Genomic DNA, 23,403 nt, shown 5'->3' on the forward strand with positions numbered 1-23,403 from the left:
GCCCTTGTTAGATGTCCTTGATAACTAATTCTTACTTCTTTCCCAAGGACCAAATATCACTGTCTGAAATGCCTAGAAATTAATCACAAACTACTCTCAAACCAAAGCTAATTGTGACTGGGGTTTAAAGGCAGTGGACACTATTGGTAATTACTCAAAATAATTATTAGCATAAAACCTTACTTGGTAACGAGTCATGGGGAGAGGTTGATCGTATAAATCACTGTGAGAAACGACACCCTCTGAAGTGCCATAGTTTTCGATAAAGAAGTAATTTTCCACGAACTTGATTACGAGACCTCAGATTGAGAACTTGGAGGTCTCGAGAGCAACCATCTAAACGCACACAAATTCAAGTGACAAGGGTGTTTTTTCTTTCATTATTATCTCGCAAGTTTGATGACCGAGTGAGCTCAAATTTTCATAGGTTTGTTATTTGATGCATATGTTGAGATACACCAACTGTAAAGGCTAGTCTTTGACAATTACCAATAGTGTCCACTGCCTTTAATTGTGACTGGGGTGTAAGGAATGTGGGAACTAGGGCTGCAGTCAAACTTCTTAGGCAAAGTGATGGCCTTGTAAATACGATACCACATTTCTAGTGTTTGGATTCGTGTGAGGAAAGAGGAGATCAAATATTCATGTTTTAGGGAAAACCCCACTGGTTTCAAAACTATATATTTAAAGGGGCAATGAGATTGAGAAACTTGTGGAATTTGCTTTCACTTCACCGCCACCGACACTTTTTATGGGAGGGTTTTATTTTGTGTGAAAACGAAAAAAACTCTTCTGATGTACTGATGTTTGTTTTCAACACTTTAAAGGCCCGGTCCCACTGCAGCGAGAACGAGAACGAGAACAATCACGACGCAAAGAGAACGTGTTCTATTGGTTGAATTGCTCCATGCAGAATACGCACACGCTCATTGAAACAATAGAATGCGTTCTCTTGGCGTCGATATCGTTATCGTTCACGTTATCGCTGCAGTGGGACCGGGCCTTTACTTCATTTTTGTTAGGATTGGTGATAAAGCAATTAAGAGAGATTGATTGCAGTTTCAATTTGAAAGTCTGTCTGATTGTGCAGTTCAAAGCAGTTCCAATCCTCCAGATAAACATTTCCGTCTGTTAACTGCCAAAGAGGAAACAGTGCTGTATAAAAAAAATCCTCATAATAAATTTAGCTAATGAGCATTGCAATAGAAATAGGCCTAATATAGCGCAAAGGTTTGAATACAATGTGGTTTCGTGTTAGAGTGGTAGTCAGTCTTTTTGTGTAAAAGTGCATAGTAGCAATGGGAGACTTTCTGGGACGATAGAGGGCAGCAGACTTACCGGGTAAATCCATTGTTCTCAGAATTATGCGCATGTTCAGAACTACGTAAACAATGGAAATTTACCCGGTATGTCTGCTGCCGCCTAGCGTTGGAAAGTCTCCTATTGTTGGCAAACTGGCTTTCATACACCACCTAAAAGGATCAGGGGTCAATCACAAAGAGTTAGGACCTAACTTAGGACTAGTCCTAGGAGATATTGAAAATGTATGGCATAGTCCTAAGTTAGGACGAGTAACCCGTCCCGACTAGGGATAAGACAAGTCTTAGCTCTTTGTGAAATCCACCCCTGGGCAGCAGTCGGTTTGGCTTCCGTATTTACCCACCCAAATAAAATTCCCAGACCTGGCTCCTGCTATGGTGCAGCCGTTTCCTCCTGTGGATGAGTCAATATTTGTTTCATACCCTCTCTCTAAATAATTGATTGTTCTGTTGGACACATCTGGTCCCATTAAGCTGCTTGAAGAGTATTTGGCAATACTTTTAGTTTCACAATTTCCTCTATTGCTACTAATCAACAAATCAGGCTGTGAAATAACCCACGTATGTCACCCACAGTTATTCCTGTGCTTTTGCTGTGGTGCCCTCTGCAAGGTTCCAATACAAACTTACATTTTCCCCCATACAGTCACTTTTGCCTAACATGTATAGTTCGTATAGTAGAAAGTTGCCATTTTTCTTTCATATAATAAAGCTTATGAAGCTGGATCTTTTGTCAAGACTTAAACAAACGCCTGGTAAGGAGCAGCATGTAGTAATACAAAGGCCTTGAATTAGTCCTAGTTTTTCTCTCGCTCTCTCTCTCTCTGATCATGTTTTGGTACCTGGGAATAATCCAGGAACTTCTGTCCAAGATGTGAAACAAACACTTGCTAAAATGATATAATGATGATGCCATATGGGCGAACATTAAAGGAAATTCTTTCCTCAACAGTTGTTTAATTTGCATGTTGGTCAAAATATGAAGAAAGAAAAACACCCAACGTTTTAGCAAACACCTGTCAGCCTTAGCTGTCAGCCTTCGCGGGAAGCCCAAGCTAAATATTGTTTTTGTAGACAGCATTCATTCCAATCATCTGGTTTTGAAAAAAGATCATAACTTTTCCCTTTTCGCTGCTGGGCAAGATTTGTTTTCAGAAATTATTTCACTCCTCCGGAGAGTGGTCTCTCTCATCAGGAACGTTGTTTCTTCGCTGAGGCTCTGTTCCTGCAGACTTGGGCCAGCTGTTGTCATATTATAATGCAGATTAAAATATCTGATTTCATCAGGGCCCACTTCCACAAAGTCTCATTTCATAAATATATTGCTTACCCAAATCAGGCTACCATCCAAAATTCCATAAAATTAACATTGTTGTGATTGCATGCAAAGTGAATTATGGTGACGCAATATTGCGTCATCTGTACGCGCTGTTTTTCAACATGTGACGCAAGCACATTTGTTTCACTTTCGCAATATGAACCAGGATCTTCTTGGGTAGTTTTTTTGTTTTTAGATCTCAAGGATTTGTAAACAAAGGCATTTGGTTACAAAGTATTCACACAGCTGAACAGGCTGAACGAAGTTTCTCAGAAAATTGAATTTTGTTCCTGGGGTTTTGACCAATTACTAACTAGCCAGCAGGACAAGTAAATCTTTTCCTTTCACTAGTCTGTCAGCCTTTCCCTCGTCCTTAATTCATGCTAAAATAGGGATGCTTTTATTTACTGAAATACAATTACTTGGAGATAATTTTCTTTGGCCATCAACTTTTTTAACTAGCATTTGTCAGGTGGACCACTGTTAAAGGAGAAAACCATGATCTCAATAAAAAAATCAGAATATTTGAGTAACATAGGATTTGAGGCATTGCATGGTGAGGTATCAATGTATATTTGGTTTGCGGTAACACCATGTGTGTATCTACTTGCCAGGTAGAGTTGTTCTTAGAGAACTGTCTTGCTTTATTCTACTGCCGCGGAGTAGATAATAGGAGGTTCGGGAGACTTCTCAATTCTGAAAAGAACTGTCCTGCTTTTTAACTATTACCAGGGCGGATGGTATAGAAAATAGACTGGACTACTACTTTAGCTTATAGGATTGTAATTAACTGTACTGCCGTGGAGAGTTCTGAATTGGTCTCCAATAGGTGGTGAAGAGACCAATTCAGAACTTAGTGATATTTTACTTTCAGCTACTAGGGCTGGTGTGAATGATCAGAAAACCTTGTAAAAGGAGACCTTGGTATGCAACTTGTAGTGTACCTTTAACAACATTGTCTGTAGATAAAGACACCGGTGTAACACATCAAAATAGCTGTGCCCTTTTCTCATGGAATACACAAGGCCTTGGTGTGTTAGTTTGTGTCCTGCCTAATTGTTGACTTACTGATCCCTTTCTCTGGGGCCCATGGCCTAACCTCTTTTGGAATGTTTAATCTGGTTTAGGCCTAGACTTGGTTCAAGTCAGGTCTCGTGCTTGTTGAGTCAATAGCCGCGGCAGATGAGTTTTTCTATTGGCAATCCAGTGACTTGGGTCGGACTTTCGAAAGCAGTTAATTGGTACTTTCCTGGCAAGTGAGGGCGCACAACAAAGCGGTGAAATAAAGCTCCGATTTACAGTTTTTCAATTCGACGCAACGAAGGACTCGACGAAAGTTTGACTTGGGTCAAGTCTAGTTTAGGCCTACAAGGCAACCATAGAAAAAAGAACACAATGTTAATGGCACTTGACACTATTAGTATATACTCAAAATAATTGTTTGCATAAAAACTTAGTTTCTCTGCTAATTTCTTTTTTGAATAATTACCAATAGAATCCAGCGGAAGGGTGGGTGGTGAATGGAGGTCATTGACCTTTGTCCCCGCTCCACTTCTTAGTGATTGCCATGGCCACCATGACCAACAATATTCCATGGGCAGGAATGAGGAATTTATTATTTCTTCAGATACATTTATTAGTGAAATACTCTCATGACCCAAGGCGGATGTGCAGGTTGCTCTCCGAAGAGGAAGTCAAATGTTTTCTTTATCCTCAATGCAGACAGAACAAACTTCCTCGTACAGCAATTCTAAAGCAATCCCTCTGTTGGGCTATCTCTCTGTTGATTAATCAGTTTGATCGTGAAAGTCCATGTGTACATAGATAGATGGATAAATAGATACATCTTTTAAGAGGAATGTCAATTCCTACCTTCAGCTCCACTGAGTTTCTGCATGTCTATGTTTTCTTCCTTGTAGCCCTTAACCTAGAGTGGCTTTTAGCCTTGTTTTGGGCGACTTGCATAAAATAAAAAAAACCTTCTTGCACAAATTGTGTGTGCTTTCAGAAAGTTTTCCTGGCCTGAAGTCTTTTTCAGATTTAAAAATAATTATGTAAGTGAAAAATGACCTCTTCTAAAAAAGTACATTATCACAGAGGGATTCGTTTCCCACAATGTTTTAAACTATGAACAGCTCTCCAATGCTCGTTACCAAGTCAGTTTTTAAGTTAATATTTGTTTTGAGTAATAACAAAAAGTGTACCTTTCCTTTAACCCATAAGAATCAATAGTGAAAAGGGAAACAAGGGGCAAATAGATAACTACCCAAGACAATACATACACCAGCACACACACATTTTCACTGGCCTCAGGAGTGCGTTTTGGCGACCACAACCAAAAACTGTTTCTGACGTCATAACCAAAACGGTAACCGAGCTCACAACTCAGTTATCGTTCAGTCTGAACAGCAGAACCAACGACCAACGACCGAAAAAGTATTTTGGTTGGGGTCGCCAAAACGCACTCCAGGCCTGCCGTCCGGTGTAAAATGCGAGCCCTGGTTCATGTATTTCATACTTGAAAAAATATCAAATAAAAACCATTAGAGTAAAAATATTAAAGTAACAGCGGCTACAGGATAATCTCAATATTTTGACTATTACCCTTTTTTGGCCAAACACACATGGTAGATACCGATTTATAACCATTTCATGCTTAAAATTTGCATGTGGTAATAGATAATTCAAATTTGTATTCGGTAATAGATAATTCAAGTCAAAAATGCACCTCTCCGCACGGCTTTTTCAGCCGACAGTCAAAAACGGCTTATCTTTTGTAACGATCACTTGACGTCAGTGGCGATTTTCCCCTATTGGGTTTACACAAAGTTCTCCAGCTTAGGCAAACTGAGGGCGCTATTTTCCACATCAAATAGCCGCCAATGACACCACGATTCTTTTGTCGCGCAGGTTTGTTTTACCTTACATTTTTTCAGAATTTTGGCTTGGAGTGTTTCGGGGAAAAGCCATTTTTACCATGTTTTAACGTGAGGTAAGAGACTCGTTATATGTTTTTTCTGTTTCCCGTGGACTGCATCTATTACAAAAATGTAACAACTATATATTTCTGAGCATTCTGTAGCCGCTGTTTAAAGACTTTTACAAACTTAACAAAAACACTCTTCATCTGTGTGTGTATGGAGTTCTTCTCTAATGAGACTTTTTTTTTTCCTATCTTATATTTCAGAGATATCGTCAAAGAAAGACTTAGCCGTAAGACAGGTATTAGGAGACACCACACAGTGGTAAGTGCAGTTGGTAGCGTTCTCTCTGAACAATGGCTAGTTAACCAAATGCTAGATAATTACACGGCGACCAGTCAAAATTCCCTTTGAGTAAACCGGCTAGCTAGTTGAGTGTTGAAAGGCCGCACTGTATGAAATTATGGACTAGTGAAAAAGCTGAGGGGGACTAAAAACCTTTGCAAAGACGAGCTCTTGTCTTGAGTTATGTCGAGGTCATGGAGGCCATGGCCTTGGTGCCTCTTCAAAAGTTTCCCCATTAGTACTTTCCAATGGAACACTTGTGCCCTTCGCAAAAGGAAAATGGCCCTGCCCCCCCCCCCCTTTGAAGATAAAATTCTGGACCTACAAGCTAACTCGTCCCACTGGCTACCCTGATGCCCTGACTTTATAGTGTAAGGATGGAGCTAAGTAGTAGATGTTTATTTATCAAGACCCCTTTCTGTGTCAACAATGTCCATATTATCTCATGGGTTTTTTGGGGGAACAAAAGAAAGTTATGAACAAAGTGAAACTTGAAACCAACCGATTAGATCATCACTTGGAAGGTGAAATTATTCTCTAGCTGAGCTGTAAAGCCAAGTCAGGGCTCCAGTCTGGGGGTTAAATTCTCAAGATGGCTCAAAGACAAGAATCAAATTGAGAAGAAGGAAAAAACGTCTGCATAGTTTAGTTTCATACAATTAACCTAAATTGTGTATGTTTTGAACCTTGAGCGAGCGCTAAGAGACAGTCATCTCTTTGTCTCCAGCACCAAAAAAAAAATGTTTTTAGCGACCTGCCTTTAAAAGAAAAGTAAGGACAAGGTTTTTTTGTTTTCAGTATGGCGGCTGGACACAACTTTGAAGACAAAGACTGGGCTATTTTTACAAGCTATAGAGTGGCAGTATTTCAGTCTGCTGCCTCCTTCATCCAATCTAGCAATTCTTTGTGGCCAAAACTCCAAACAGCCAAAAATCCCTTCATGGCTTCAAATTATGCAAGAAATCTCTCTAGAAAAATAATCAAAGGTGATTAATCTCTGAGCATGCAATCCTCCCTGGAAAATTATCTCTTGCCCCTGGCACTTTCACATTTTCTCGAGTGAAGATAAGAAAAATGTTGAGCAGATGGAACGTTCTTTTTTTTTTTTGTGCGCTGTCTGAGGCTACTTGGGAATCATGTATATGAAATCTCTCTGTAAATTGTGCCTTTCTTTTGATTTCCAGACGCCAAATTCTTCACCGAAGGTGCGGGATCGAAGGAATCGGTCCAACTCATCCACTGAGGAGCCATTAGAGAACCTTCTGGAGAATGTGAGTCAATTTTTAAGGCTTTCAGTAATTTGTGTTTGTTTTATTTGAAAGGCACTGGACACTATTGGTAATCACTGAAATAAATTGTTGGTAAGGAGCAATGGAGAGCTGTTGATAGTTTAAAACATTGTGAGAAACGGCTCCCTCTGAAGTAACGTAGTTTTTGAGAAAGAGGTTTTTTCTCACTCAAACAATAAAAGACTTCAGGCCTGAAGTCTTTTATTTGGCGACTGAAAGCACACAAATTGGTGCCACAAGAGTATTTTTTCTTCTTGATACTCTCTTGCAATTTCGATGACCAATTGAGCCCAAATTTGCATAGGTTTGTTATTTTATGCATGTTGGGAGACACCAAGTGAGAACACTGGTCTTTGACAATTACCAAAGGTGTCCAATGTCTTTAAGGCTCTCAGTAAGTTGTATTTTTTTTATTTTAACCAACCAACATGACCAACACAGAGCATGATGAGCTCTAAGAACAGGATGAATTGGTGACTAAGAAGAAATGTTGAGTTTTAGATGGAGGAGTAAAACCCCTGAAAAAAAAATGTAAAAAATAAAAACGAATAGGGATTAAAGGGAAGGTACACATTCGGTAATTACTCAAAACAAATATTAACTTAAAAACTGACTTGGTAACGAGCATTGGAGAGCTGTTGATAGTATAAAACATTGTGAGAAGCGACTGCCTCTGAAGTAGCATAGATTTTGAGAAAGAGGTAATTTCTCACTAAAAATATAATAAAAGACTTCTAGCCAGAATTTTTTTATTCCTATCTGAAAGCACACAAATTCGTCCAGTTAGGGTGTTTTTTCTCTCATCATTTTCTCACAACCTCGATGACCAATTTAGCTCAAATTTTCACAGGCTTGTTATTGTATGCTTACATGTATGTTGGAATACACCAAGTGAGAAGACGGGTCTTTGACAATTACCAAACGTGTACCTTCCCTTTAAAAACCACTATCAAGTAGGGACTGGAAAGCTAATCCACAAGCAAGGCCATGTGTCTGAGGCAGGATTCGAACTGGGTCCACAGCAGACACAAGGCAAGGAACAACACTAAGCCTACCAACCAGATTTCCAAAGAAGACAACAAATAAATTCGGATTTTAAAATTTAATAGACATTGCGTAAAAAGATCATCAACTGCAACACAAGTGTACTTTTCTGTTGACCTAATGACGCATGCTGTTAGTTTCTATCTACATTTGTAGCCTCATGGTTTATTTATGTAGCTTGCCAGTCCTTTTTTTTCACCAACACTCTCTTTTTTTGTTTGTAAACATGAACGAAGCATGCATTCTTCTAAATATAACGTCACCAGGATTCCTGAAGTGAGAATCATATTTTCAAAATCAGGATATCTTATGATTAATGACAGCATTCAAGCTATTGTCTACAAATTTGCGAGTTTTATCTGATAACATAAGGGGGTATCGATTGCTTTATGACCAAAAGAAAAGTTGTGTTTTCTTTGACAGAGTAAGGTATCATCAGAATGGTAATACTTGTCTAAACTGACAAAGGAATTGTAAATAGATGCTTCCTGTCTGGGAACTTTGAACCCTGGCTGTTTACTTCACTAAGTTCATACTTACCTACATCTGTGTATGACTTGGGTGCATGAAGAAGGCAATGGTTTCTGAACTAGTACACAAGATAGTGTCACTATACTATAACTATTGTAAAGTTCATACTTGGATACAAGTATGACTTGGTTACATATAGAGCACACTGGTTTCTGAACATGTTCATTATCTTCCAACAAATCTTTCTAAATAGGTTCAAAACTAAGTATGAAATAGTCAGTTTTAACTTAAAAGTGGAAGTTTTCTATCAAACAATTCAACAACTTATGACAGGAAAACACAATAAAGGGTACTCTTTGCAAGAAAAAACAAAAAAAGTTCACAGATTTACAAATAATTTACAGGGTTTACAGAAGGTAATGGTGAAAGACTTCTCTTGAAATATTAGTCCATGAAATGCTTTACTTTTTGAGAAAACGGTAAAACAATATAAATTCTCGTTAGCGAGAATTATGGATTTATTTTATACACATGTCATGACACGGCGAAACGCGCGGAAACAAGAGTGGGCCTTGGACAATACTTTACTGTTTACCGAAAGGGTCCAATGGCTTTAAGGGACCTAGAACCACCGAATAGTGTTTCAACATGTGTATGGTCACGCAGGCATATACCAAATTTATTTTTAGTTTAATATTTATATAGTAGTATAGCCATTCGCTATGGGTTGGGTCCTGAGTCTCGGCTGAATAAAGGTGTAGAGGATGAACATCTTACAAGGTTAGCAGCTGACTCAAGACTGCCTCGTGGCTGGCCCGCTCTGACAGTCCAGCCACTCTGACAAGCTTGGGTGACTTTATTGTTTGTCAACACGTAATGTCTACAACATAATACTTTACATCACTACAATATATAGATTTTTTTTAATTTACATCTTTACAAAAGTTTCTTCTCAATATAGTCCATACAAAATAAATGGAAAAGTTTTTGGCTTTGCCTTAAAAAAAAAAAGCTTCATTTCCTCTAAGTAGGATTCCAAGGCCGTGTTTTGACAAGGGTTTTAAAATGGGATGTTCCTGTTTTGGGTTATGTAAGTTTTTTTGGGGGAAACAACATAATTACCAAAGAACCTAACCACAAGAAAATCGGTACAAACTATTTTAATTTCAAAGTTTCATCTCTGACTTGTCTCCTGAAAGTGAAAGTGATGCAATCTCATAAAAAGCTCCATTTGTGGGCCAGGCAGCTGAATTCTTTTTTTAAGGGTAGTAGTGAATTTCCCTGGAATGTTAAGTACCTCTGGTATAGATGCAAACAAATAGTTATTGCTCATGGGTAGAAACGTCAGGCCATTAAAGACAGTGGACACTATTGGTAATTGTCAAAGTCCAGTCTTCTCACTTGGTGTATCTCAACATACACATAAAATAACAAACCTGTGAAAATTTGAGCTCAATCGGTCGTCGAAGTTGCGAGATAATAATGAAAGAAAAAAATACCCTTGTCACACAAAGTTGTGTGCTTTCAGATGCTTGATTTCGAGACCTCAAATTCTAAATCTGAGGTTTCGAAATCAAATTCGTGGAAAATTACTTCTTTCTCGAAAACTACGTCACTTCAGAGGGAACTGTTTTTCACAATGTTTTATACCAACAACCTCTCCCCATTACCCGTAATCAAAAAAGGTTTCATGATAATAATTATTTTGAGGTAATTACCAACAGTATCCACTGCCTTGAAGGCGATTAAATTGCCTAAAGGCAATTGAACCATCACTGACTGCCCTCACATTAGTTAGTACCCATCTAAATGTACTGGGTGAAGAGAAGCAATTAAATGTTAAGTGTCTAGCTCAAGTACACAAGTGTAATGACTGAGATTCGAACCTTCACCTGTGAACAGAAGAGCTTGGTGCACTGGACTGCTATAAGTTACGACACGCCATAGAAATGTTTGTGAAAATGTCTCCTTTTTTGTGTCACGCTTCACTTGGCAGTCAGTATAAAAAAAGCCAGACAGTCCAATTCCAGAATGTTCTCAATCAGAACATGCTTAGCACATTACTTTTTTCTAAAGCATGTGTAGCTTAGTTAAAAATAAAAACGGGGCACCAAGCACAAGAATGTGAATTTACATGCCATGTTAGCCGGTAACACTTTTCCACTGCGGTTTTGTACTTTTGGAAGGCTTCATAAAGTCAGAGAGGGGCCTTGGTTAATAATTTGTCTGAAACGTTTTCGTTCAGCCTCTTTACCTGTGGTGGTATATCAAAGTTGTATTATATGTGTAATGTGTCACTGAAGGCTGTACAATAGAAGTTCTGTATCTTGTGTGGCAGAAATGCATTGTGTTTTTATTCTCATTTAAATAACAGGGGGCCGATTGTTAAAGGAAAGGTATATAACTACGAGTTTTACATCTATGAACAATTTTGAAATAATTTTATGCTACTTTTTAAGTACGTATTTAAAAAGGAATTTTTTAATGAGATCTGCCTACCTTCACAAGGCCGGATGCCAGGTTAAGTCTACTAGGAAAGGCACAGGACACCTTTGGTAATTATCAGAGACCCGTATTCTCACTTGGTGTATCCCAACATATGCATAAAATAACAAATGTGTGAAAATTTGGGCTCAAATGGTCATCGAAGTTGCAAGAGAATAATGAAAGAAAAAACCTTGTTGCACAAATGATTATGTGTGCTTTCAGCAGCCTTATACATGTAAAAGGCTTCAGTCTTTTACATCGAGTGAGAAATTACCTCACCTCAGATGTTACTTCAGACGGAGATGTTCCTCACAATGTTTTATACTTTCAACAGGGGCCAATTTCATAGCGCTGCTAAGCACAAAAATTTGCTTAGCATGAAATTTTGGCCTCGATAAAAACAGAATTACCAACCAAATTTCCACGTGGGTTTGAGGATAAACAAGCAATATGCAAAAAATGGAAATATGGTTGGTAATCCTGTTTTTATCAAGGAAGAAATTTCCTGATAAGCAAATTTGTGTGCTTAGCAGCGCTATGAAATTGGACCCTGCTCTCCATTGCTTGATAGTAAGTTTTCTATGCTAAACAATTATTTAGGGTATTTACCAAAAGTGTTGAGTGCCTTTACAAGATGAACCAGAGTGCTGTGTGAAATGGAGACCTTCCATATTAACCCAACAATGGAACAAATCTTTCTGGGAAAAAAAAGAAAAAGGATTTCAGAATGGAATGGTGGGACTTTGCTCTTGGAGGTACTAGGCCTATAAGTACCACAGCTTTGTGTCCCGGTGTATTTCTTAAAGAAGAAATCGCGGCTGATATCACCCCCAAGAGTTAAAGGAAGAGTTCAGCATCGAGAATGATATTAAGTTTTCAAACTATGCAGTCAGTTCTAAGAAAAAAACCTTGTTGATGTTGAATTACTTCAATCTCCCTATTAGCAGATTATTTTAGGCTGTCATCTGAGAGGTGGGAATTAAACAAATAAGGATAATATACAATGTACAAATATGTGTTTCTTGGCAACTGTTAAAGATTTCTAAAACAAAGCAAAATATATAAGAGTATAATTATGTTGCTTCCTTGTACCCATGAGGACACATTAGGATAACAATTGCAGTCATTTTAAGGCTTCCCAGATCTCGTGTTATGTTAGCCCTTTAATGGTCACATGATGAGGAAAAGCTTTCTGCTATCATCAACAATAGGAAAGCCTTGACTACTTTTTGCACCGTTGTTGAAATAGAGTTCGTAAAAATTACGGCTGTAGGCATTGAGTTGGAAACTTGAATGTAAATAATTATATCTATGAGAAGGGCTGTATGACTGAGTATTGATCGTGCATATAAATGCGTTATGAAAAGACACACTGCATAGTGGCCCCTCTACACAGCTGCGCTGTGAGACAGGTTTGGTCCGCAGTACGAGTGTTGTTGGCATTTTCACTGCGCACATTAAGCAGTGGCTTGGCTTGTTTGGAGTTTAGTGAGTCGGTGATGTTGAGGAATTTAAGCGTTCTGTATCCAGCCTGGTGTGATTTCCTGATGTAGTTGACAGTAAGTTGGATGTGTGTTTGTTCACTGAGTACCAGTTGTGTTTAGGCTCGGGATGCAGGGATTTTATATGAGTTTCGTGTGCTATTAATCTATTGGTTGGTTAACTTGTACTGAAGGTGGAACGTGCACATGTACTGTACGCTACATTGATTTTTTTTGTTCCATCGGATGGCTGATCTCTTTGTTAGTTTGACCAGTGGTTTCAACCCAAAAATTGTTCTCGGAATCAGACAAAATGTTGAGCTTTTAGTGGTGGGACAGCAGAGGGAAAGCTGTTTCTGTTACTTCCTCGTGTCAGTGTGAAGTACATATTTTAGAAAGGGTATGGATCAATTAAAAAGTTGTGAAATTTGTCTTGACTTATTGGTATATAGCCTAAGGGTCTTGTCAAATGAGACAATTAACTTACGTAGCAACGAGTATCTCCAAGAAGAGAATCCATTCGCATTCTTATGTTCACATATTTTCTTGTTGGGGATGGTATGACCATGTACATGTAGCTCTATGGTATGACACTGTTTGAAAAATGACTCATGATGTGCTACCAAAGTGCTCCTGTATTGCACTGCAGTTGGTTGCTGCCAACCGCCAAGTTGCCTGTAAAAGTGTTCTTGTGTGGCAAGGCCCTATAAGTAATTGGTTATAATTTTATTGGCCCGTTGTTTTCGCTAATAATACTCATCCTTTTTGCAAGCTTTTGTTACTTAAAGAAATCAATGTCTCCTTTTCAAGTGTCTACAAAGTCATTGATTTTTTCACTATGAGAATTGCCATCCAAAACTGCTCATCAGTGTCATTTTGTTTGTACTCAACTGAAAAGACAAGCATTGCTTTGACGTCTTAAAAGAGTAGACCCTAAGGAAGACTACCTAATTCTACATCACACTGATATCAAATATACAGTTGACTTGTTATTGAAGAAAAGATTTTTTTTTAAGCAGAATTAGGATAATAAAGATGATCGCTAATTATAATGCCGCTTATTTACATTGTGAGCATTCAAGTTATGCGCTGATCACAGCGTAAAGCTACATTAAATCGTTCTTTAGCCCTGGGAAAAAATGCCCTACCAAAGTCTGAGATCAAAGTATAAAGTTTGAGAATGTAACGCAGGCCTGATGGTCATTGCCTTATAGTGCCCCTTTAAAATGAACAGTTCCCTCATAGAATTCCCCTTTACCAAGGATAAAAGTGAAGCGTCAGACCAGGGGTCGATTTCACAATTAGGACTAGTCCTAGGAGATATACAAATTGCATGGATATTCCATAAGTTAGGACGAGTAACTGGTCCTAACTCGAGATAAGACTAGTCCTAACTCTTTGTGAAATCCACCCCAGGGTTTAATTTCATAAAAAGCTGTTAAGCAGCAGTGCATTTATTGGCTATATGCAAGAAATGATTGGGGTACCATTAGCAGCAATGGTAACTGTTATGTACGGTATTCTGGCTGGTAACCTGCTTTTGTGCTAAGCAAGTTTTTGGTGCTTACAGGCTTTATGAAATTGGGCCCAGAACAGCAGCAATCAACCAGCGCAAAACTGCTTGTGCACAAAAAGGAGCTAAGCACAACAAATATATGCTTACCAGACTAAGGTTACTTGCCAAACTACCATGTTACATGTGTACTATTTGTGACTGTGTTCTACTCATTTCTGCTTAGCAACAAGTTGTTAAGCAATATGTTCTGCTTAAAGGCAGCTTTAGCGCTTTGTATCGCTTTTGTAAAAAGCGCTTTATAAGTAAGGTTATTATTATTATTATTATTATTATTATGAAATTGGGCCCAGGGGCCGATGAAAAAACAAGTTATAGTTACGTGTATGTAACACAACCTCGTGTTGTGATAAAAAAGTTTACAATGAAATTGTACCTCGGTAGCCTACAGTAGTTTTAAAACAAAAATACGACAAGCAAGAAACTGAAAGTATCATGCACTTCATGGTTTACATGTATTACAAATGCAAAGCCGGATCAGGATATGGAGTCCGGATAAGACAATAGTGTACATTACACGTCGTCTGTGTACAATACACAGTTGATACACTGCACTTGGACATCGATGCCCTAAATGATCATTTCCCATGGGGGATATACACTAGAGATTGTTATACACCCATCCATTATTCCCCAGTAACAATGAACTTGTTTGCCCCGTAGGGATAATGAACAATTAGTTGAGAATTCCTGTGGAACTATAATAACCTGGTTTGTAAACTTCCTGTTCAATTTTTTGGGAGTAATAATTGTCGTCCTAAACACGTTTCCATTTAAACATGTGCTTTTGGAACCGCTGGAAGGTACCTGCAATACACTACGAAGTCACATGTAAGTTTTGGAACAAAACTTCTTTCTTTTTGTTTATTTGTTTGCATGTGTCACCAATTAGCATGTACTGACAGTCACCTATAGGACTATAGTGACTGTAACAGAACAAGGATGTCCTTGGTTCAGTTTTGTGCACAAAACCAATGTAGACATCGCTAAAATAACATCAAACTCCAAACAATGGGCGACGAAAGTGAATTTGTTTATTTACCAGGTTGACGAACGTACTGTTGTGTCTGTATAATTTTGTAAACCATTCACAATCAGCATATTTTCAAAGACACCTTTATGAATAATAGAAAGAAAAAGTTAGGTGAGGTTTGTGGTAGCACCATGTGTTATCTCTTTCGAGTAGTTTCAAATCATACTTAGAAATATATAGAAAGACTATTTGCAGAGGGTTTTTTTATTTGATGAACTTGACAAAGGATTATTTGTGATTGAATTTTGAGAGTTTTTTGTTTTTTCAGGGGTCAAAAACACTGGACTGCAGGCCCGAGATTTTAGCCTGGCCGGTTTAGTAAACTTATGACTAAATAACTCTGGCTGTTCTTGTGTAATATACCTCATCGTGTCATACCTTTTTTGTTAATACCAAAAAGAAATGGTGGCCAAATGTTGACTTTGGTACCGGTAAATTTCTGGTACCGCTAAACGTCCGTCGAGTATCAAAATAAACATGTAAGATAAATGAGATCAGTCTTCTCTCAGTGCTTGCTCTGATAAAAACAGTTTAAATATTTAACTTTGTTTAAAAAATTCTTTCTCATTCATTCTTTCTCATTAGGCCTACAATTACTATGTTTTTTTCAGTTCCTAAATTCAACAATACTTAAAGGCAGTGGACACTATTGGTAATTACTCTAAATAATTATTAGCATAGAACCTTTTTGAATTTGATTTCGAGACCTCAAGTTTAGAATTTGAGGTCTCAAAATCAAGCATCTGAACGCACACAACTTCGTGTGACAAGGGTGTTTTATTTCTTTCATTATTATCTTCTAATGAGACAGCACTTTTCACCATGAGTCGGCCATCGATCATGATCGTTTTTAGTTTTTTCCCCTCTAAAGGAAATGATACTCAGCTGTATTTGTTGTTGTTCTTTTGTTTTTGTTTTGAGGGGGCACAATTTTGAAAAGAAATTCTTGTTTTGTTCATGGAGAACAATGGAATCGCCAATGAGGTCCCTGGATAAACCAATAAATAAAGTAGGGTTACATTTGTACATATGATGTACATTAATTTGATGACCGAGTTTATAATGGTTATGTCAAACACATGCTTCAAGTCACGAAAACACCTGTCTTTGTTTTCAATTATGTCCAAGTTAAAAACCATGGACAAAGTATTTCTCATTATTTACGATAAGATCAATTAATGTAGTATTTTCACAACAAAGAGTACAATGCACTTAAAGTGACACGTTGCCTTGGATCGGGCGAGTTGGTCAACTTGAACTTCATGAATGGCAAAAGTTCTCAACTGTGTTTTCAAGCAAAATGTGTAAATGAACACATGTACCTGTATCCTATCCTATCAAGGTCGTGATACAAAAAACAGTGAACTTCATTGTTGACTTTACCATACAACCTCATTGGTCATCTGATTCTGGGAAAGCGTTTCCTTCAAAACAGTTCGTTTTTGGTCACTTAGGAAATGTGTTAGCACCATAAATGGAAATATCTGGGCCAAATTTCATAGAGTTGCTAAGCACAAAAATTTGCTTAGCATGAAAATTTCTTCCTTGATAAAAACAGGATTACCAACAAAATTTCCATTTGATGCATATTGCCTGTTACTGGTATTCAGCTGTTGTTTGCTTATCCTGAAATGTGGTTGGAAATCCTGTTTTTATGAAGGCAAAAATTTCATGCTAAGCAAATTTTTGTGCTTAGCAGCTCTATGAAATTGGGCCCAGGTTGGTAAAGAGAGAGCTTAGAAGACAAACACAATTGTAGTTGTCTATAGAATGCACAACGCATTTTAGAACAAGAGATCATTAGAAAAAATAAAATAGTAAATTTCTGATAAAAAACAATAACGTTACATTGCTTTTAAAATGGTTGAATGGACACGCTGCCTTTGGATTTGGTGCTTTGAGCTAAAAGTGTTGGCTATATGGTTGGAAAGATGTTTTAAAAGTAGAATATTTATAATAATCCAAACAAATATACCTGAAAATTTGGTGGTTTTCCCTTTGCTTCATGAATTAACACAGTACGCCATTTTGTGGAACAAAAAATTTGGTTATACAGTATGCTCCAGTTTTATTGCTATTATCTTAAAAAAGCTATCACGTTCTAAAAAAAACAATTTTGCACAGGTTAGTTGTTTTGTACATATATGTACATTTATGTGGGATAAAAACAATCATCCAAAAACCAAAGCTATACTTTACCTTTAAATTTATTAAAGATGTATTTATGCAAATTTGACCAGCATTTTATTTGACCTCACCATGGTCGAGTCAACAGAGTGGAAGTAATGGATTCTAATTGCATTCTAATTTAAAAATGGGACAACAATCGAACGCACAGAAATTCCACAGAAATTCCGCACAAGAAACTGTTGTTGTTTTTGATACTTATCAAAACATACAGGGATGTTAGTGATACTCATATTTATAATTATGATGAGTATTGATTTTGTTTAGTACTTGTACCTGATGGTTGTCTGGCTGAGTATATTCTCTAGAAATGTCAATTTTTCTTTTGTGAGAAGGTTTGGGATTGGGTAATAAAAAGTTGTGTGAAATAGTTTAAGGCATGTGCTTTGGTGAATACCCACAGTACTTGGGGTTGTTTGGCTGAGTATATTCTCCAGAAATATCAATTTTTGTAGTGATGATATGGAGTGGGATTCTCTGTTGGCGATATAAGCTGGTAATAAACAAATTGTGTGAAATAGTGTAAGGCATCCGTTCTTTGGTGATACCCTTAGTACTTGTGTTTTGGGTTCTTGGGCTGAGTATTATTCTCCAGAAATTTAATTTTTTTGTAGTGAGATGGTTTGGGTTTTTCCGTTGGTGATGTAAGATGGTTATAAACAATTTGTGTGAAATAGTGTTCTTTGGTGAATCCCCTTGGAAGGACCATGAAAAATCCTGAGAGTGCTTGGGTGCACTTTGACAACCCCAACCAGACATGTAATCTAAGCTACGGTGATTTCTTATAGGTTTTTTTGCAAGTTCGGTTTAATGCCATGATGATCGATTTGCTGACCTAATCCTAACAGACTCGTTAGTTCAGTGAACAGGCCTGGTTTTTGTGATCATGGTCAGAAATGTGTTTGTGCATCGGTCATTTTCCTGAGTTTGGTTAAAAAAATAAATTAGCTAAACATAAACTGAGTTGTTGATAGGTTTTGAAGATGGCGGATATTACAACTAAACTGAAAGTTTCTACTGAATTTAAATAACAAAATTAAAATAAATAAAAAAGCAAAAGAATGAACTTGAAAATTTAAATGTTTGTCTTCTTTTCTTTCAGGTCCCCAAAGAATTCTTCACCCTAACCTTTGAACTTCGTGTTTACAGTCAAACTCGACAGATAGTGGCTGCTAGGAACCTTTCACTAAGGTAAGAAAAGAGTCAAGAAACTACGCATTTTGTGCATGTGCCCTCCTCACTAACACTATGCTGTAGCAGTCCTCGGTCCAACACAATTCAGTAACTCAACACCCAAACTGATACCAAGTTTTTCTGTACAGCCAAACGTGTCCAATTATGATTTCACATCTCAATGTCATTCACCCGTAATATGATTAGCACTGTTGTTTACTCAGACCTACAGATTAAAAACAAAAATTATTCAGGGTACTATAATGACATTGAGGTAATATCTCTATTCATACAAGCGTACAACTTCACAGTGAGCAGACAGCGCCATGAAGATAGACCGAGGCCATCCAGTCCCTTTTCAAACAATTTTTGTATCGATGGATATTTTGGTTTGTTTTCAGAGAGGCGATCAGGCCGATTTTAGCTGAGACTCAGATCGATCTACGAACCGTTGATGTGTTCATCGAGTCTTCATCCACTCCGACGCCATTTGAGTTACCGACCTTTCCTCTCAGTGGAAGACATCTTTATGTCAGAGGTTAGAACCTGCCCTCACTTGTAAACCCCGTCAAACTAATCCCTTGTAATAAAGATAATTAATAACAGGGCTAGATAGCTCTGTTGGTAGAGCGACGGCAAGTTAAACCAGAGGTCGTTGGTTTAAATCCCGCTCAACCCCAAAACATTTTTAATTTACCCAGTCAGTTTCTAAATAAGTAAGGAATGTCCAAAATAAATTGAAGACAGAATTTTCATATGTGCTGTCAATACCAAGTGGATGTACACAATATTCGAGCATTTCATGTACATGAACTTTCTGAACCACCCAGAAAATTCCCTCAAAATCCATTTAATGAGCTTGTAATACTTTCCCAGTTTATTTTTTAATTAAGTCGGTGCGCTTTTAGTAGAATCGCAACCTGCATTTAAACAGACCTAACTGACGTCACTATTTTAACCGCTCTCCATGCTGGAGCACTCCCACGCGCACAGCGCACGTCTCGCACACGCATTAACTGCACCAATCCTGTGCTAGGAAACGCTGGATGGTATGCGCATACGTATCCTACATGCGGATGGTACTCTAGGATGGCAGACCGGCCGCGCTGCTGTATAAATGTGACGTCAGAGAGAAGGCTGTAGCAGAAGGTCCTTCAAGGTTAGGACTATATTTACATCTTTTTCTCAAAGGCACGGGACACCTGTGGTAAATGTCAAAGACCAGTATTCTCACTTGGTGTATCCCAAGTATGCAAAAAGTAACAAATCTGTGAAAAATTTTCTCAATTAGTCAGTGAAGATGCAATAAAATAATCAAAGAAAACATATCCTTGTAGCACAAATATGTGTGCTTTCAGATGCCTAAGAAAGGCTTCAGTTCTCAGATTTAATTATTAATTTAGTGAGAAAATGTGCAATTTCATAATCGACAATGGGTGAATTCTTGAGACCTCCTGGAAGATGAGCTAACTGTTGGATTTTTTAGAGGAACCCTGAGACAGAAAACCTGCAGACTTGCCAGACAGTTAAGAGAAATGTACAATTAGTTAGAATAAAAAAAAAGTGGTGCCAACTGAAGACATTCCTTAAGGCTGGCTTCTGTTTAATTGCCTAGAAGACCGACTCAAACTTTTCATGTTAATATTGAAAAAAAAACGTACTGATTCAACCCTTTTGCCAGTAAAACCTCCTGATGAGAGTAGAAACCATCTGCGCTGGTACCTCGCAGCGTCCCTCGATCAGTTACCAAGGGCAGTGATATCGTGATCAATCATGGCCCCTTTGATCGAGGAGAATTTAGTTTCCATGACAACGGTTGCGCACGTTCAAGAGATGACGACATGGAGTATTGATTAGTGGTAATTTGGGCTTAATTCTTCGGCAACTTGAGGATTGAGCAAAAAAAAAAAAAAAAACGTAGCCTGGAGGGCATCGTCCGGGATGAGTAATGATGCTTATTCGATGTGAAAAATGAGACGATGGAAAATTACTATCAGCGGAAAGTGAACAATGACAGTTACAGTCTACATGTTCTGGATCCGTGGGAATAAAAAACATTGAGCATTAAAAAAAAAGTCACTTACGAAATTGAAAATTCCTTCGGGACGTGGACATTTCTCCTTAGTATGATTTGTGCATACATCGCTGAATTTTAAAAACCATCATATAGTAGCCAATTCTGGATGAACTATGCAAGTTTTACACTTCATTGTAAAACTCACTTTTAGTTTGTATGTTTTGATGATATTTGGTACAGTTTGTGTGTTCTTATTAGTACACATTTTGTAAAAATTAAAAATAGTTTTCTTAAACACATTGCCCCAGCATACCAGTCAAAATAATTAGCATTTTAAAGGCATGGACACTATTGGTAGGTGTCAAAGACTAGCCTTCACAGTTAGTGTATCTCAACATATGCATAAAATAACTAACCTGTGAAAATTTGAGCTCAATGGGTCATCAAAGTTGCGAGATAATAATGAAAGAAGAAAACACCCTAGTCACACGAAGTTGTGTGCATTTAGATGGTTGATTTCGAGACCTCAAGTTCTAAACTTCAGGTCTCGAAATCAAATTCGTGGAAAATTAATTCTCGAAAAATACTCCACTTCAGAGGCAGCCGTTTCTCACAATGTTTAATACAGTCAACCTCGACCCATTACTCTTTACCAAGTGAGGTTTAATGCTAATAATTATTTTGAGTAATTACCAATAGTGTCCACTGCCTTTTAGGTGCCTGTTAGGTGTAATAAAGACCTACATAAAAAAAGTGTATCATTATGAGAAAATAGATTTAGCTGTTGCAAACTGTTTATTTTAACAGCTTGAGGCTTCAAGCTGGCCAGGGTCTTTTTTTGAGGCTAAGTGAAAACACAAGACACAAAAACCAGGTCCCATTTTCATAGAGCTGCTTAAACACAAAATTTTGCTTAAGCAAACAAATCCTTGCTAAGTAAAATCAGATTATCGGCCAAGACTTCACTCAATTGTTATGCTAAGTAAACAACAGCTAAATAACAGTCACAAGCAATGTATATGGCATGAAAATTTTGCCAGTAACATGTGTAAAATAAGCAAGTTATTGAAATTTGCCTCAGAGCTCAAATTTCATAAAGCCTGTCAGCACATCATTAATCCTAAGCGCAGACAAGTATTGCATAACAAATTAACAGAAACAGGTTTCCAGCCCAAATTACATTAAGTTTACATTGTTGTGACTGGTGCCCCACTCAATTTTTGCTTAGCAAAGAGTTGTGATAAGCATTTTTTTTTGTCTGGTTCACAGCTTTATGAAATTGGGCCCATGTTAAAGGCAGTGGACACTATTGGTAATTACTCAAAATAATTATTAGCATAAAACCTTTCTTGGTGACGAGTAATGGGGAGAGGTTGATGGTACAAAACATTGTGAGAAACGGCTCCCTCTGAAGTGCCATAGTTTTTGAGAAAGAAGTTATTTTCCACGAATTTGATTTCGAGACCTCATATTTAGAACTTGAGGTCTCGAAATCAACCATCTAAACGCACACAACTTCGCGTGACAAGGGTGTTTTCTTCATTCATTGTTATCTCGCAACTTTGATGACTGATTGGCTCAACTTTTCACAGGTTAGCTATTTTATGCATATGCTGAGATACACTAACTATGAAGGCTAGTCTTTGACTATTACCAATAGTGTCCACTGCCTTTAATAATTGTAAGAGAAGCAGTCAGGTGGAAATACATGACTAGAAAGCACACAGAAAAAATCGAAGGGATGTACAATGAAGAAGGAGACAAAGGGGGGTTGGAGGGAAGGAGCTGTTTTATTATAACGAAGACATCTTGTAATAAAGGGGCTGGTTTGACCACAAGAGGTTGGATACGCAAAGTCTAAAATCAAGGTGGGAGGAGGGAGAAAAAGTGATTAATTAGTGAAGGAGGCAGGGACTGCAAAGGAGGAAATTTGTTGGAAAAAGGAGAAAGAAAAGACACATAGTGTTTAGTCATTTCTGCCTTGAATGTTCAGACCATGAAGTTCAATGGTCTGAAGGCGCCTTATCCATAGTTTTTTACTATTATTTCACATAAAAGGATTTTTTGTTTTTCATTTAGTCATTTTTTCTTGAATGTTCAGACCATGAAGTTCAATGGTCTGAAGGCGCCTTATCCATAGTTTCTCATTATTATATCACATACAAGGAAAAAATGTTGTCATTTATTATTTTTTTCTTCAATGTTCAGACATGAAGTTCAATGGTCTGAAGGCACCTTATACATAGTTTCTCATATCACATTTAAATGGAAACAATCTAGTGCAACACCTGGTTCAGCTGGCACATACTTTCTGTATTCTACAAATTGTGAATCTTTTTTTTCTTTCTTCCTCTCATGAACTGTAGCTAAATCTGGCAAGAACTCACACACAAACAGCCCAAGCTTCTCAAGAAGGAGCATGGAGGACCCGGATTTTATAGAGGATCCAGGGGTAAGTTCATCACAATATTGCCTGTTGCCATGGTAATCAGTGTTTTCTGAGACACCCATCAATTTGATGTCGTTGATCAAATCTTGTTATATTTGAATCACCAATAACGATAGATTTTTGAATTGCATACAAAAAAACCCAAGCACCTTGGTCAAGCTTGAACACGGAAATGCCAACACGTTAGTATGTAAATGCTGATCCAAAGTGCCATAGAATGAGCAGGTGTTTGGTTAACTTATCCCTTAACCCCCCCCCCCCCCCCCCCCACCATCACCTGGGAGCCAACCTTGCAT

The 23,403-nt window shown here is 37.8% G+C and overlaps 1 protein-coding gene across 4 annotated transcripts in view; it reads left to right on the top strand.

Annotated features, from left to right (window-relative positions):
• The window catches only part of LOC117302251 (pleckstrin homology domain-containing family G member 5-like), a 47,832-nt gene that overhangs the window by 8,315 nt on the left and 16,114 nt on the right, over nt 1-23,403 (top strand). For all 4 annotated transcript variants that reach the window (XM_033786102.1, XM_033786100.1, XM_033786103.1 and 1 more), the window contains exons 4-8: nt 5,825-5,882; nt 7,088-7,174; nt 18,571-18,659; nt 19,043-19,179; nt 23,025-23,110. In XM_033786102.1, coding sequence (XP_033641993.1) covers nt 5,825-5,882; nt 7,088-7,174; nt 18,571-18,659; nt 19,043-19,179; nt 23,025-23,110 — 457 coding nt within the window. The remainder of the gene's footprint in view (nt 1-5,824; nt 5,883-7,087; nt 7,175-18,570; nt 18,660-19,042; nt 19,180-23,024; nt 23,111-23,403) is intronic.

This window comes from Asterias rubens, chromosome 18, assembly GCF_902459465.1.
Source record: "Asterias rubens chromosome 18, eAstRub1.3, whole genome shotgun sequence".
Lineage (NCBI taxonomy): Eukaryota > Metazoa > Echinodermata > Asteroidea > Forcipulatida > Asteriidae > Asterias > Asterias rubens.